Here is a 14,102-nt window from a genome sequence, read left to right as displayed (position 1 = left end):
GGGCGGGGCTTCCCTGGTGGTGCAGTGGTTGAGAGTCCGCCTGCCGGTGCAGGGGACATGGGTTCGTGCCCCGGTCCGGGAAGATCCCACGTGCCGCAGGGCGGCTGGTCCCGTGAGCCATGGCCGCTGAGCCTGCGTGTCCAGAGCCTGCGCTCCGCAATGGGAGATGCCACAACAGTGAGAGGCCCGCATACCGCAAAAAAAAACACAAAAACACCCGAAGCATTGAAACGAGCGCGATCTCTCTGACAACATGGTACTCAGCCACCTCACCAGGGCGAGCCAACCCCACCCAACTGCTTCCCCACTGAGGGCAGAGGCTTCGTGAAAATCCGAGGACGTAAAAAGTCTGATAGATCAAGACTGTGCTTTATGGATTAAGCAGACTGTGCAACGGGTAGAGTTGTGTGTGTGTGTGTCTGTCTGTCTGTGTCTGTGTCTGTGTCTCTCTCTCTCTGTCTCTCTCTCTGTCTCTCTCTCTCTCTCTGTCTCTCTCTGTCTGTCTCTCTCTCTCTCTCTCTCTCTCACTCTCTCTCGGAAGTCCCAAGGGATCATATTCCTTCCATCTGTCTTTCATGGTCTCCCTAAATCCATCACTGAGGAAGGACAGCAGCTAGTGTTTACAGAGTACCCGTTTACAAGCTATAAATATTGAAATGTTTCCTCCATATGGTTTCGTGCCATTTTCCCGTCACCAGCAGACAGAATGCCCAGTTTACAAATGGAGAGACCGAGACTCATCAAGCTAAGTGAACTGTCCGTGATGCCACCAGATACATGCACTGACCTGCTGACTCGCCAGCTGAGAGCTCTCCTGTCAGCCGCCCACCCACCTGCAGCTGTGCGTACCTCTTGTGCGTCTGAACCTGAGCCACCGGTAAAACCCACAGACTGAACAGACCTCATCACGGCCCTCACCCCAAGCCTTCCCAGCCAAATCTTTCAGAGGGGTTGCCGCTTCCTGCCCACAGTCCCAGCAGCCTTTTTATGAGAACCCAAAAAAACCAAGTAAACATCTCCCGAGGGCTCGCTGGGCCTTGGCACGATGCTTGGAGGCTGGTGGCGTGCCGGTGACCAGGAGGAAGCTGCCCTGGGGCTGTGCAGCTCTCGGCTCACAGGAAGAGACACGGAACAAAGCACAGCCATGACAGAAAAGACACGGAGCTTCTGCCTTGTGGGTAGAGTCCTGCAGCCCCACTGCTGCGGAGCTGGCCCGGACCAGAGCTGAAAGAAGGCCTGTTCTCGACTCTCCATTCAAAAACGCCCATGTGAACTCATCACACCTGTCCAGGGAGCTGGATTTAACAGCAGGGGAAGAGCAAATGCATATCTGCCGCTGTTCCGACCAGCTTCGGCCACTGCAGCTGGTTTGGCCTTGTCATTATTCAGGAGAAAGTCTGCTTCCTCGGGCACCACAGAGAGAAGGGAAAAGGCCTCCTTTTGACTCTCCCTTCTATCCATGTCCTCAGGGCACCCCAAGACGCAGCTGCAGCTGCTTCTCCCCCCAAGCCCGACACAAACGAGGGGAGAAGCCACGCGGAAGGAAGCGGTCTGGGGGCTCTGGAAGTTGAAGGGGGCACCTCCCGACCCTGCTGCTCAGAGGTGAGGTCGGCAACGCAACCCCTGCCTGTGGGTCACACATGACAGATTCAGGCAGGGCTTGGAATCAGGAGGTCCTCACGGCCCCAAAGTAACCCCCTCGCGTGGGTATCGGGCTCCTCCACCTCTAGCACGCACAGCACAAGTGGTTCTAAGACACCGAACAGGAAGCTACCTGAGTCAGTGTTGCATAAAACACGTAGCAGGAGCTGGAACGTGACAGGCAGCTGAGCAAACACGGCCCACAAGACATACAGCTTGGCCGGCAGAGTGGTTTAAGATTGGGAGAGTTTACATACAGATCTCCACATCCAGGTTCTCCCAAAACACGGGGCGATCAGGCAACAGCGGGTCTACAAAACCAAACAGAAGCCGAGATAGGCTGCCCTGTTCAGAAAGGACAGCCCCTTTCCCGGTCACCTGGGCTGAGCAGCCCACCACATCTCTCGCTATACTGAATGGAAAGCCACGTAGCGCAAATCTAGAATAAGTAAACGTTAGGGATTTTGGTAAAACTCCCACCAGGGAACCATGCCGTCCTGACTCAGCACTAGGGTAGAGAGCTCAGCGATCCAAAAGGACACCTGGAATTTCAGGTGTCCCTGCTGTCCTTCCAGACAGCTCACCTCTATGCATTAAAAAAAAAATCTTAGTACTGTTGAGGTCTTTCAGCTAAGAAAAAGTCTTTATTACAAATAGACAGACTTTCAGGTCTCTGTCCCAAAAGGACACAGCAACACTCTAGCCTGCATCAGTAAGCAGAGAATTGGGTAGGCTTATCAGTGTGCTCTACAGAGATACGGAGGCATCTCTACTGAGACGCACTCACAAGGAGCTAGAAAACACACTCGGTCTGTACCTCACTCTCAACATCCTGACCTCCAACTTGGCATCAACGGTCTTGAACCTTATCTTTGAGAGGCAAGGTGCTGACTTACAAATTATTTCAAAAAGAAGAATAGCCTGGAACAAATTCACATCAGGTTCACATGAAGGTAGGATAAGGAAAGGTTTTTGGTTGTTGTTTTATCTCTTCTTTCCACCTATGCGTTCTCAAAGGCGAGTTATGAAAATCAAAGATATTTATAATCAGTTAACTATACAGTGTTCCTTCATACAGCACAGGGAAATATAGCCATTATTTTGTAATAACTTTAAATAGAGTATAATGTATAAAAACACTGAATCACTATACTGTATACCTGAGTCTAATATTGTAAATCAACTATACTTCAAACAATTAAGTTAAATTAAGTGTTCCTTCAAGATGGGTACCACGTGTTAAAACTTACCTCTGCATTCCTGATGCCTCCACAACTTGGATATACCATACATGCTGTCCATTGCAAAAGGAAGAGAAAATTTTTATTTCTCCCAAAATAAGGTTGAGGAAACATTACTGAAAATTCTGTCTTAATAGAGCAGTTCAGTAATGAGACACTGCTAGGAAAGCGTAAAATAAAAATTGTCTGTGATGCTTAATTTTATGTGTCAACTTGGCTAGGCTATGGTTCCGTTTTCTGGTCAAACTCCAGTCTAGATGGTACTGTGAAGGTTTTTTTTTTTTTTTTAATAAAACACGAATAACGTTTAAATCAGTAAACTCTGAGTAAAGCAGATTATCCTCCATAATGTGGGTGGGCCTCATCTAATCAGTTGAAGGCCTTAAGAGAAAAAAAAGAAAGAAAAGGTTCCCTGGGTCTCCAGCCTACTGGCCTACCCTGCACATTTCAGACTTGTCAACCCCTACAATCACGTGAGCCAATTCCTTAAAATAAATAAACGTCTCCCTTGCTTTTATATAATATATATATATATATATATATATATATATACACACACACATATACATATAATTTTTCCCCCTATTGGTTCTGTTTCTCTGGAGAATCCTGTCTAAATACACTGTCTACAGATTTTTCAAAGATCGTGACAGCAAGGATTCATTCGCTGCTCTCTGACACGCTAAGTATTAGAACACATTCCCCTTAAATTAAAACCAAACCATTATATAAAATCCAGTCACTAGATGAAGGATATTCTGCTAAAACTAAAATGATGGGGAGTGATGATAAAAGGGCTGAGGAAAATCTTTTCAACCAACATACTTAGATAGACCAGCCCAGCGGCCAGTTCATTTTAATAATGGTGAGCTATTGTAGTCCAACAATAGAATGACTTTAGGGTGTAGACGCCTTCATAAGATATTGCACTTCACAGAAAAGGCTTTGCCAGAATTCAGTGAATAAAAAAGAAGAAAATATGCTAAGAAAATTAAAGGTGAAAAGAAGAAAAGAAGTATTAACTCTACCTCTTGGTTATCTTTGTTTTGGTTTGCCCAGAAAATCTTATGATAAAGTGTCTCCATTGAATTGCCGGAATCAGTTCGGTCAAAGCAGTGTCGATCCAACACCTCCAACGTGTGCAAAACCCGACTAATGGTCACCCCTAGGTGCAGAAATTAAGCATGCAGTTAAGAAGGGCCAAACAAAGCCAGAGTAGCACAGTACAAAGTCATCATCAGGTGGGACAAAGGGAATTTTAAGACATTATCACTCTCAGCATAAAAGAATTGCCAACAAAATCAAACCTGACATTCTAGACAGCCAGGATCTAAAGGGCACGGACTGAAGAACGTCCTCAAAATGCACTAGGGGGCTAAGTCCAAGAGCATCCTTATTCAGAATGAGGACTGATTTACAAGAATGAGAAACACAGCAAAAAGTCCAGCGTTCCAAAGCGCTCCTTCTTCTGTTGTGTTCCGTACCTGCTGTTGACTCTTGGCACTTGTCAAAAGACCACCGAACTTCCACTGCACGGCCTCTTTGTTTGATCTGCTGTTCTACCTCATAAATCCTGGCCCGAACCTGAAAGATAATCACTTCTAATTAACTTGTGCTTGGAAAGCCCCAATGGCTGTCTAAATCATGTCAGGTTTTTCCACACGAGCAGAACATCCTCCAGTGAGCTAGCTACAACCTCGATTGCATTGTAGGAAATTCAGCCTGCTGCCCGAGAAGTGCATTTTAAAATTTACAAGTGCTGATTCAATGCCAGTTTTCGATAATAAATACGCAGAAAAATACATGCTTGCCCAAAAAATCTTTAAGTGAAATATCTTTAGGACATCAAGACAGAAAGGTCAAAGTTCTAAAATACCATCTTTGGGCCCTTGTTCTGTGTATGAAAGCAACTAGCCACGCTTTATTAATTGAAGAAAACTGCTTGGTTTAAAAAAAAAAAACAGAGCTCTTGTTCTAAATATTTGTCATGGTCCAAGTTTCTTCAGTCTTTGAACCAAATAACCCAGCACTAATAAAAACATATAATAGTTACGAAATACCCAGACTCCTAACTCTACAGTGTATGACTATACTAATGTACAGACTGCTAACTCGGGATGTCGTGATCATGTATTAGAACCACCACCGTAATTACTGTCCGGGGGCGGGCAGAACTGTCCACAAGAACAGTCCAGCAAGAGGGTGAGAAGAAAAGGAGCAACGTGACAAACTTCTGCAGTTCAGAGAGGCTACTGACTTCCCCGAGGTCCCCTGGAGAGATGGCGGCAGAGCTGGGAACGGCCCCCAAGAACCCGAGTGTGCTGCGACACCCAACAAACCACTGGAACAGCAAGTCTACCTGCTGGTTGAAGGCCGTGTTCCCGCCCGGCATGGGGAGGCTGGAGGGGGCCACCTGCAGCAGATCCAGGGGTGAGCCCGGGTTCGCGCTCTTATTGTCATTTGTGGAGTAGTTCCACACCAAGGCACTTGGGCAACAGAGAGTAACAGTCTGGAAATAAAGCAGGAAAATCCAGACGTTTAGAGGAAGGAGAAGAGTATCACAACGGCTTAAGGGTCCTAAGCAAATTACAGTTTCCAACCAGTGAGTTTAAAATATGAACGTCTTACCCCATTCTCAACGCTTCAAGGGATGAGACAAAAAACTAAGATAGAATTATTCTTTTGAATAGGAGGAAATACACCTATTGAGAAATTAAGGAATGTTATCATCTACAACCTGGGAAACTTAATTAAAAATGCAATAATTGTCTTTTTAAAACTGTCGTTTCAATTTATGTCATGCAATTAAAAAAATGAAATGGAATTAGAATATGTAATTTCTAAGGCTGTAAAAGCTAAAAAGATTTTTTTTTTTTTTAAATCTCTCAAATAACGGTGTGATAAGTAGCCTCATAAGTGCTGGGCAGGCAGTAAAGCTGGATGTGGGGGTGGCAAACTTTTTCTATTAAAAAGCCAGCTAGTGAATGTTTTAAACCTTCCAGGCTACCTATATAGTCCCTGTCACATACTCTTCCTTTTTGTTTCAGTAATGCACTGAAATGTAAAATCTATTCTTAGTGTATAGGCTGGACTTGGCCTACAGCTTGTAGCTTGCCTACCCCAACCTTGGACCCCTGTAGACATTTTTCACTCAACCTTGCTTGCACTTTCTACGACCATCTCACTTATACATCACAACAACCTCACGAGGTAGGGAGTGGTGTTCCCCAACTGTACCAAAGAGGTATACGAGCCAAAGAGGACATGAGTAGCCGACCCGAGGTGATTTCAGCACACAGGCCTAGAATCACTATGCTAATCCCGCTGCCTCCTAACTGTGGATTAAATAGTATAGCTCCTATTTAATTAAGCACTCACTCTGTGCTGAACACTGTCCTGGAAACGACAGCGTAAGAACTGTCTCCATCCGCCATCCACACACGGGTAAACAGAGCCTCGAGGTTAAAGTTACTAAGTGGCAGAGAAGAGGCTAGAATCAGGACTGCAATGATTCTGAAGAAGATGCCTTCACCATGATGCTATCATGCCACTCAACCACAAACTGCATCCGCCTAGAGAATGAGTGCAGTATTTCTTGTCTAAAATGCAAAATTCATTATTAAAAAACTAGAATCTGAGGCCCAGGAGACATCTTCGTGGAAACCAGATGGCAGATGTGAATAACGTCAGTCCCTGAGCCCCACCAGTGCATCTGTCTCCCCTGGCCCACACCCTGATCTCCTCCGTCCCATCCGTGAGGGTGTGGGGTTCTCGTCTCCTGTCCACGAGGGAGCCCTTCCCTGTGCTCTTAATTCCGAAGCCGCCAATATCCAGGGCACTGATCCATCAAACACCCACCCCTCTGCTCCTAATCTTAGACTCGCTCTCTACCAGTTTGCCCTTAGCTTAGGAATACGTTCAAGTCTGTCCATCAAAAGACAATTTTTTAAAAAAAAAAATCTCCACTCACCTAGCAGGAGCCTCTATCTCTTCTCTTTATAGGCACGATTCTCAAAAGAAGAGGGATCATTTTTTTCTCCTCATTCTCCATCGTTCCTCAACCCACCTGCATAGGGTTCCTCACCCACCATTCACCGATCATCAGTGACCACCATGTCGTCAACGACAGTCTCTGCCATCTTCTTATCAGACATCCCCAACCCACTGGCCACTGCCCACTACCAACTCCTTCTGGCAACTTCCTGCAGTACCTAGAGAGGCAGTTCGGCATGGTGGTTAAGAGTGTGGACTCTGGGTCCAGGCTGGGTGTGATTTCCAGCTTCGCCACTTACTTGCTGTGTGACCTATGCCACCAGTTCATTATTCCTGTTACGGGAATAATATGGGCTCCTTTCGCATAGGACGGCTCTGAGAACTAAATGACACAACCTATGCTACACCTCAGAACAGTACCTAGAACATAATAAACACTATTAATATCATTACAGTTGAATTATGACAGTATCATTCTCATCATCTTTGTTTACAGCAATACTCTCCCCACCGTTCTTCTCTCTCCAGTCTGGCCAGACTTTCCTGGTCACCTCTGTGAGCTTCCCCTCTGCTACCTCTTAACCACTTGTGCCGCTCGGGTCCACAGGTCGTCCCTCGCTACCAACTCTTTAGGTAACCGCCCCCCTCTTGGGGTCCTGACCAGCCGAGTGGCCCTGAGTGACCCAAATCCACACACCTGGCCCCGTCTGCCTGCGTCTTCAGAATCAGACATGTAACCACCTCTTGACCATAACCACTTGGAGATCACGAGGGATAAGACAGTCCAAAACTGAGCTTACCTCGACTCGTCCTAACTTATTTTTTGCCTTGTCTCTCTCTCCCCCACCTCCCCACTCCCACAGATCTTCCCTCTACTGTGGCCAAAACAATCTAACCAACCACACAACTGACCATGTCACTCCCCACATAAAACCCTGCAATGACATCCTAATGAGAAGGCACACAGGGGGTCTTCTGCACCCTGACCCCCAACAGATTTCACACTTTAGGTATTCTGTTAAGACCAACCTGCACGCAAGACGACTGATCAACCCTCTGGGCCTTTTCCCACGCTGTCCTTCTGCCAGGAACACTTTAAACCCGTATTATAAGCACTGGTCAGGATCACTTCCTTCAGAAAACCTCCCTGAATTCTAGGTTGAACTAGAAGCTCCACTTCTCAACTCAGCCCCCTGAACATCCCTCCACCAACCAGTCTCTTGTCACAGAACGTGGAAACTGCCCTTGTATGAGCCTGTCTGTTTCCGGACAAAAGAGTAAACTCTACCAGAGTAGAGGCCGTGACTCGGTAGCCAGCCCTGTCCCAAAGCCCCTTAGTAAAGAGCAGGACACATTAGGAGCCCGAGAAATGTGACCTGAACACTGACCTGTGCGCTCCTAGAGCTAGGACAAGGCTGTATCTCACACCTGGTGGCAACAGCCCAACAGATGTTCCAGCAGTGCTGCTTGGCAGCTGAACAGAGCCTGGTCAGCCTTTTGGATCTTAAAGACTCCCAACTCAGTTGTTTCCTGGACTGAATGTTAACAGAAAACAGGAAGGGCCAAGGACTTACCTGCAACATACAACTAAGTCCATAAACCAGGGGGCCGTGCTGCGCACAGGAGAGAAAGTCGGAGAAGGCCAGCTGCACGGGGCTCATGCCGGGGCCGGGGGGGCCGGGACTGGGGGCCCCGATGCCCGAGCTGTTTGGTCCTACCATCATGTGGGGCGAGTGGGCGGCAAGGAGGTTGGGGCCATCGCTAAGCAGCAACGCGAGACGCCGGGCACAGAAGTAGGCAAGGCGGCGGGACAGGTAGGCCGACTGGACAAACTCATCTGAATACTGGGGAGCACAAGGACACCAGACTTCAGTCATGTCCTAGGCTACTCGGTGAGACAGCTATCGTAATACAGGCTTTTCTTCATTAAAGACAGACCAACAAACAAACAAAACCCTTCCAAAGTGCTACATAGACTGGCGCTGTCCAACAGAAATATAACGCAAGCCACATAGGTAATTTTAAATTAAATTTAAAATTTTAATGGCTAGTAGCCATTAAAAAAACAAAAATCACAGAATGATGTATTTTATTCAGCCCAATATACCTAAATCGAAAATGCTATCATTTCAACACAGAAAGTATTAGCGAGATATTATATACTCCTTTTTCCATACCAAGTCAGAAGCCTCGCACACACTTTAAATCAAGAGCACGTCACAATGTGAACCTGTCACATTGTCAAGGGCTCACGAGCCACGTCTGGCTAGCGGCTACTAGAGTGGACAGCACAGATACGGATGTCTCAGGGAGGACACAGGGCACTAGTACGCTGTGGTCTCTGGGAGGGTACTGGGTGAGAGAGAGAATGACTTCTCAACTCGATACTCTTTCATATCGCTGGAATTGTCAAATGCGTGAACTACCTTTCCAAGAAATTTTTTTTTTAAATAAATTTCATCCAGATAGCCTAAATTTTAACAGATCTTAGGCCAATCATGAAAACAGGAAGTTCCCACCCCCAGTGGCTCAAAGAATGTCAAAAGAATGTAGAAGATCCTCTGTATCCTTACAAAGAGACGATCTGTTTTGTTTTCACAGAAATCTGTGTGAACAAGGAGACAGTATTTAAAGAGCTGTTTGCTCAGCTCAGGGAAGGGGGGAAATCAATGTGGGTAAGAATACTTGAGAGGAACACGTGGCCCAGCAAATGACTGCTACAACTTACAAGAAGCCTCTTATCACTTCAAGTGTTGGAGCATCAAGACCTTTTCTCCTTCCATTTCAAAAAGAAAATTTTTCCTCTTCCACCTCCACTTACCTCATCACTCTCATCAGACTCGTTCCTTGCCCATAAAATCAACTGGCTCTTGGTTACATGTACCGTACCTGCAGCATTAGTGGTAATAAGAGTTTAAGAAGATCATCATCCATTGGTCTGATCTTTTCTAACACATCCAAGATCCATGTCAAATATTCGTGTTTTTCTAGCATTCCTTCCTTAAATGAACAAAGAAAAATTACACTAATAATGTTAAAACAAAACCAACTAAAATTCAAAAAACAGCAGTCTTATCTTTATGCTTAAGTGTAATTTTACTATTGTTTTTGTTGTTGTAGTAAAACACAGTCTCCTTGATCAAAGTTTAAATGCTAAACAAAGCAAAGAACTGGTGCTATTCTGTATGGTTGATTGGAGGGTTCTTTTGTTGTTGTTGTTGTTCTTTGGGCTTTGTATATCTGCTTCATTCTAAATTGATAAAAATTAATTCCTACAAGAAAGAAAATTCAGACTCCCAGGGCATGTCAAATACCTGGCTAGATTTCAGGGTACTATGAACTCATACTCATAGGAGGAAACTTGGCCAACGGTAGTAATTACAAAGAACAAAAACACCCATCGTACTATCGTCTCAAAAAAAGAGGTTGGAAATCCTATCAGATCCAAGGCCCCTTAGTAGCCTCCTTCTCTATCCTAAAATGAATTTCAGCTACCATAACCTACCTACGAAATGTAACCTTAAAAGTCAATATAATGGCCTAATCATCTGTAACATAAAGAAATAAAAGGAATTTGTAATAAAATAATGCATAAATATTCTGACATAAATACACTAAAAAACAACATACCCATAAATTTCCAAAATGCCTCACAGGGTTGGTGTAGCTCCTCTTAACATAAGCCATGTTAACATTTTCATCTATTGTCTTCCTATGTATGCACATATAAATACACACATTCTTTATGGCATTCTATGCACGCACATATTTAATGTCATATTATAACCTTGTATCATGATTCACATCATAAAAGAATCTTCAAGATAGAAACAAAAAGCTACGCTTTCTGGGAAAGCCACTTAAACTTTTATGGTCATTCTGGTTAACAACCTCAGTAGTTAATATGAAGTCCTACTTTGTTCCCAGCAACTCTGACATATCTACGTATCACCAGTGGTCCACTACCATGGTTATCAATGACTTGTGTAAAAATATACTGCTAAATTATAGTTTCTATATTTAAAACATGACAGCGACACCACACTGACATGATAGCAAAGTGTTCACTTATTGCTAATTTCTATTTTTTAAAAATGCTTACAGTCAAAAAAATGTTAAAAGGCCACAGAAAAAGTGCAATTTATAATTTTCAGACCAATAAAGTAAACTTTAAGTTAAAGAAATAAATAAAATGGAACCTTGCATGAAGAATTAAGATGGTGAAGGCAAGGTTCAAAAGAAAAAGTATCGTCATAAGCATGACTTCCAACGACTACGTAATGTCCATCCTCAAGATGCTTTTGTTACGTACCTGTACCCTTATCTCTGCACATGCACACCTGCACATGTACATACTGGAGACAGTTTCATGTTTCAGAATAAGGTGAATTAAAATATGATGAACTTTTAAATTAATGTCCCAGTTAGATTCATCTGTTTAGGACCTACCTAACTGCTTCCAAAAAAAGAGATACTGATCTCAGTGTTCCTAATACATAAAGTAATCCTTCCTAAAATACTAAGCATGCTGAGAGACACTTTTTTCAAAGATGCAGACTAAATCCTCAGCTCAAAAAAAGTCATAAAAGCTCAGAGCAGGCACCGAAGTAGTCTTCTGCTAAATGGAACTAGAATTGGTTAAGAGTTTTTACTGATTTAAAACTAACAATGCTACTTCCCAAAGGACCGGCAAAGTTTCCTACTTTGAGCTCTTAGAAAAAGTTGCTTACCACCTGGAAATTGTAATTGAAGTTCTAAGAAGGGAAATTTAGAAACCACACATCCTTTCTACCCCCTTCCTCTTTGATCAAGATAGCAGGTCGTGAACGTCTATGCTGGTAACACAACTCCAGCTGAACACACTCGTCCTTCCTCCACGCCGGGAGTAAAGATCAATCGAGGCAAATAACCGCACAAGCGCCCTCTTCTGGTCAATATGATGTACATCAGCGTGTCAGGATGGGAGTTCAGTCGTTCCTCAATGCCCTTACCCCTCCCTCCTCTCAACTGCATTTTAAACTGCAGCTGAACAAAATTAAGATGACCTTTCATTGGAATAACTAAGCTCTAAAGGAGATCTATAAGACAGGAGGCATCAGCACAAAAATTTTTTTGAATTAATGCCTCCAGTTTTTGCAAAGTAAATGGCTTGGGAGGATGACATTTAATAGCGCAATTACAAACCAATTAATGGCATTAAAAGAGCTGGCATCATTGAAAGCTGGCGATCAAGATGTATAATAGGAAGCTGTCATCTCAGGGCAAAGGTGTTACCTTTAATATTAATTTAGTGTGAGATATGTCAGATGGCTTTCTTTGAATGTATTAGTTCATATAGTGACATAATTTAACGCCCCCCTCCAAAAAAAAAACTAAACTGTAAGGAATTTGCTCTCCTCTTAAAAGCATGCTAGCAGCCTTTGAGTTTCGTGGGAATGTTACCTGGAACATGTGGAATGCCAACTTTTCGTTGTACTCCCACTGCCTCATTGCTTGTTCCACGTCAGGTGGCACAGGGACAGGGCCATCGCCTGCGCTGGAAGCTAGGTGGTAAAAGTCAGAAATCTTGGCCAACTGCTCTCGAAGATACCTGGTCGATATTTGTGTCCACTCTGCGTTTAAAAAAAGAAAACAAAAATCCATTCCCAGATACGATGACTGTAAGAACTTTTTCTTCCTTTCTGATTATCTTAAGGATATACTTATTAAACAAACATCTATTACACAAAAATGGCTTTGGAAAACGTATGCAAGCACTGTTCAGAAAGGCACACCCACCCCAAAGCCCTTAAGTAACGCAAACTAGTGTAATGTGCCTGCCCCATCGGCTGGCAAGGATGCCTTGCCGGCCAGCTCTTCCCTTGTCCCTCTGTGACCCCTGACCTAGGAGAAGAGATGCCCACACTCATATAAAAATATATCAGAGGCACAAGCAGGGAATAGAACAGGGGAGGTGAGCACTTTAAGAAATCACAATTCCAGACATAGAGAACAGACTTGTGGTTGCCGAGGGGGAGGAGGGTGGAGGAGGGATGTACTGGGAGTTTAGGATTAGCGGATGCAAACTATTACATATACAGAATAAACAACTAGGTCCTACTGTATATGGCACAGGGAACTATATTCAATCTCCTGTGATAAACCATAATGGAAAAGAATATGAAAGAGAATGTATATGTGTACATATAACTGAGTCACTTTGCTGTATAGCAGAAATTAACACAACATTGTAAATCAACTATACTTTAATAAAATTAATTTTAAAAAAATAAATTAAAAAAGAAACCACAGTTCTACTACTCCAAAAGAATTCAAAATCCCCCCAAATGCAGCTCTCCTAACGGTACATTTTTCCAGCTCCAAGTCAGGGTTCAAACATGCCTAACTAAGGTGTGTTCTGTTTCTGTCAATCTGTAAGAGGACGGACCTTCCCCGCAGGCTGGCCCCAGATAGCGTTCCGCCCTGCACTCCCCCACCCCTGACTGGGACACAAGAGGGGCCGCCTCTTGGACAATCATCTGGACCTTCAGTTATTCTACTCTCCCCAACCAACAAAAGATGCCTCAGAACTCAGTCAGAAAGAGTAGTGAGCGACAAAAGGTAGGAAACTGGGGAGGAAACAGAAAATGTAGCATTAAAAAAAAAAAAAAAATCACTAAAATTATTCAAAAGTATCCGCCACATGGTCACAAATTAAGTCAATGTGTTGCCTCTGACTACCATGAAGGATGTGATGCCAACTTTAGCCCATTCTGTGGATAAAAATGTAATAATTGCATGCTCACAGCCAAATTTCCCCAAGGATTAGTGAAACAGCATTTCAGAAGAAATCATCATACTGAAATATTACCACACGGTGCTGTTTTCTCATTATTTCGGCAGTAGTTTCTCCACCCTTCTTATTTTTAAAGGAACCTATCTTGACAAAAATAAGAGTAGAAACTAAACACCTATTAGAAATTGAGCGTTTTGATTTTATTTTTTAAGTACTACTAAAATCACTTGACAACAGTACCCAGATGATTAATGACTGCTAAGTTTTGGTCTAAACCACTTGTTCTAATTGTGTCTTATTTAAAACTGAAATTCAAATGCACACGTTAAGCATTGCTCGAGTAATAAGCCACTGCAAAAAGATGAACAGATACTAAGTCAACATTCTGTTCCTGGTATAATCGTTTTTCAGAAAGCACCACCAATAACAGATATTATTGTTCAAATTACTCC

At 43.7% G+C, this 14,102-nt stretch overlaps 1 protein-coding gene across 1 annotated transcript in view; it reads right to left on the bottom strand.

The window, feature by feature from the left end:
* Positions 1–14,102, bottom strand: part of MED12L (mediator complex subunit 12L) — a 313,136-nt gene that overhangs the window by 234,171 nt on the left and 64,863 nt on the right. Inside the window, exons 6-11 of the mRNA XM_024769070.1 lie at positions 12,318–12,487; positions 9,765–9,875; positions 8,450–8,719; positions 5,242–5,391; positions 4,367–4,466; positions 3,911–4,047 (exon numbers count right to left, since the gene is read on the bottom strand). Of these exons, the coding sequence (XP_024624838.1) occupies positions 3,911–4,047; positions 4,367–4,466; positions 5,242–5,391; positions 8,450–8,719; positions 9,765–9,875; positions 12,318–12,487 (938 nt within the window). The remainder of the gene's footprint in view (positions 1–3,910; positions 4,048–4,366; positions 4,467–5,241; positions 5,392–8,449; positions 8,720–9,764; positions 9,876–12,317; positions 12,488–14,102) is intronic.

Source organism: Neophocaena asiaeorientalis, unplaced genomic scaffold (genome assembly GCF_003031525.2).
Source record: "Neophocaena asiaeorientalis asiaeorientalis breed wild unplaced genomic scaffold, Neophocaena_asiaeorientalis_V1.1 scaffold118, whole genome shotgun sequence".
Classification (NCBI taxonomy): domain Eukaryota; kingdom Metazoa; phylum Chordata; class Mammalia; order Artiodactyla; family Phocoenidae; genus Neophocaena; species Neophocaena asiaeorientalis.
This window is presented reverse-complemented; position numbering and strand designations above follow the sequence as displayed.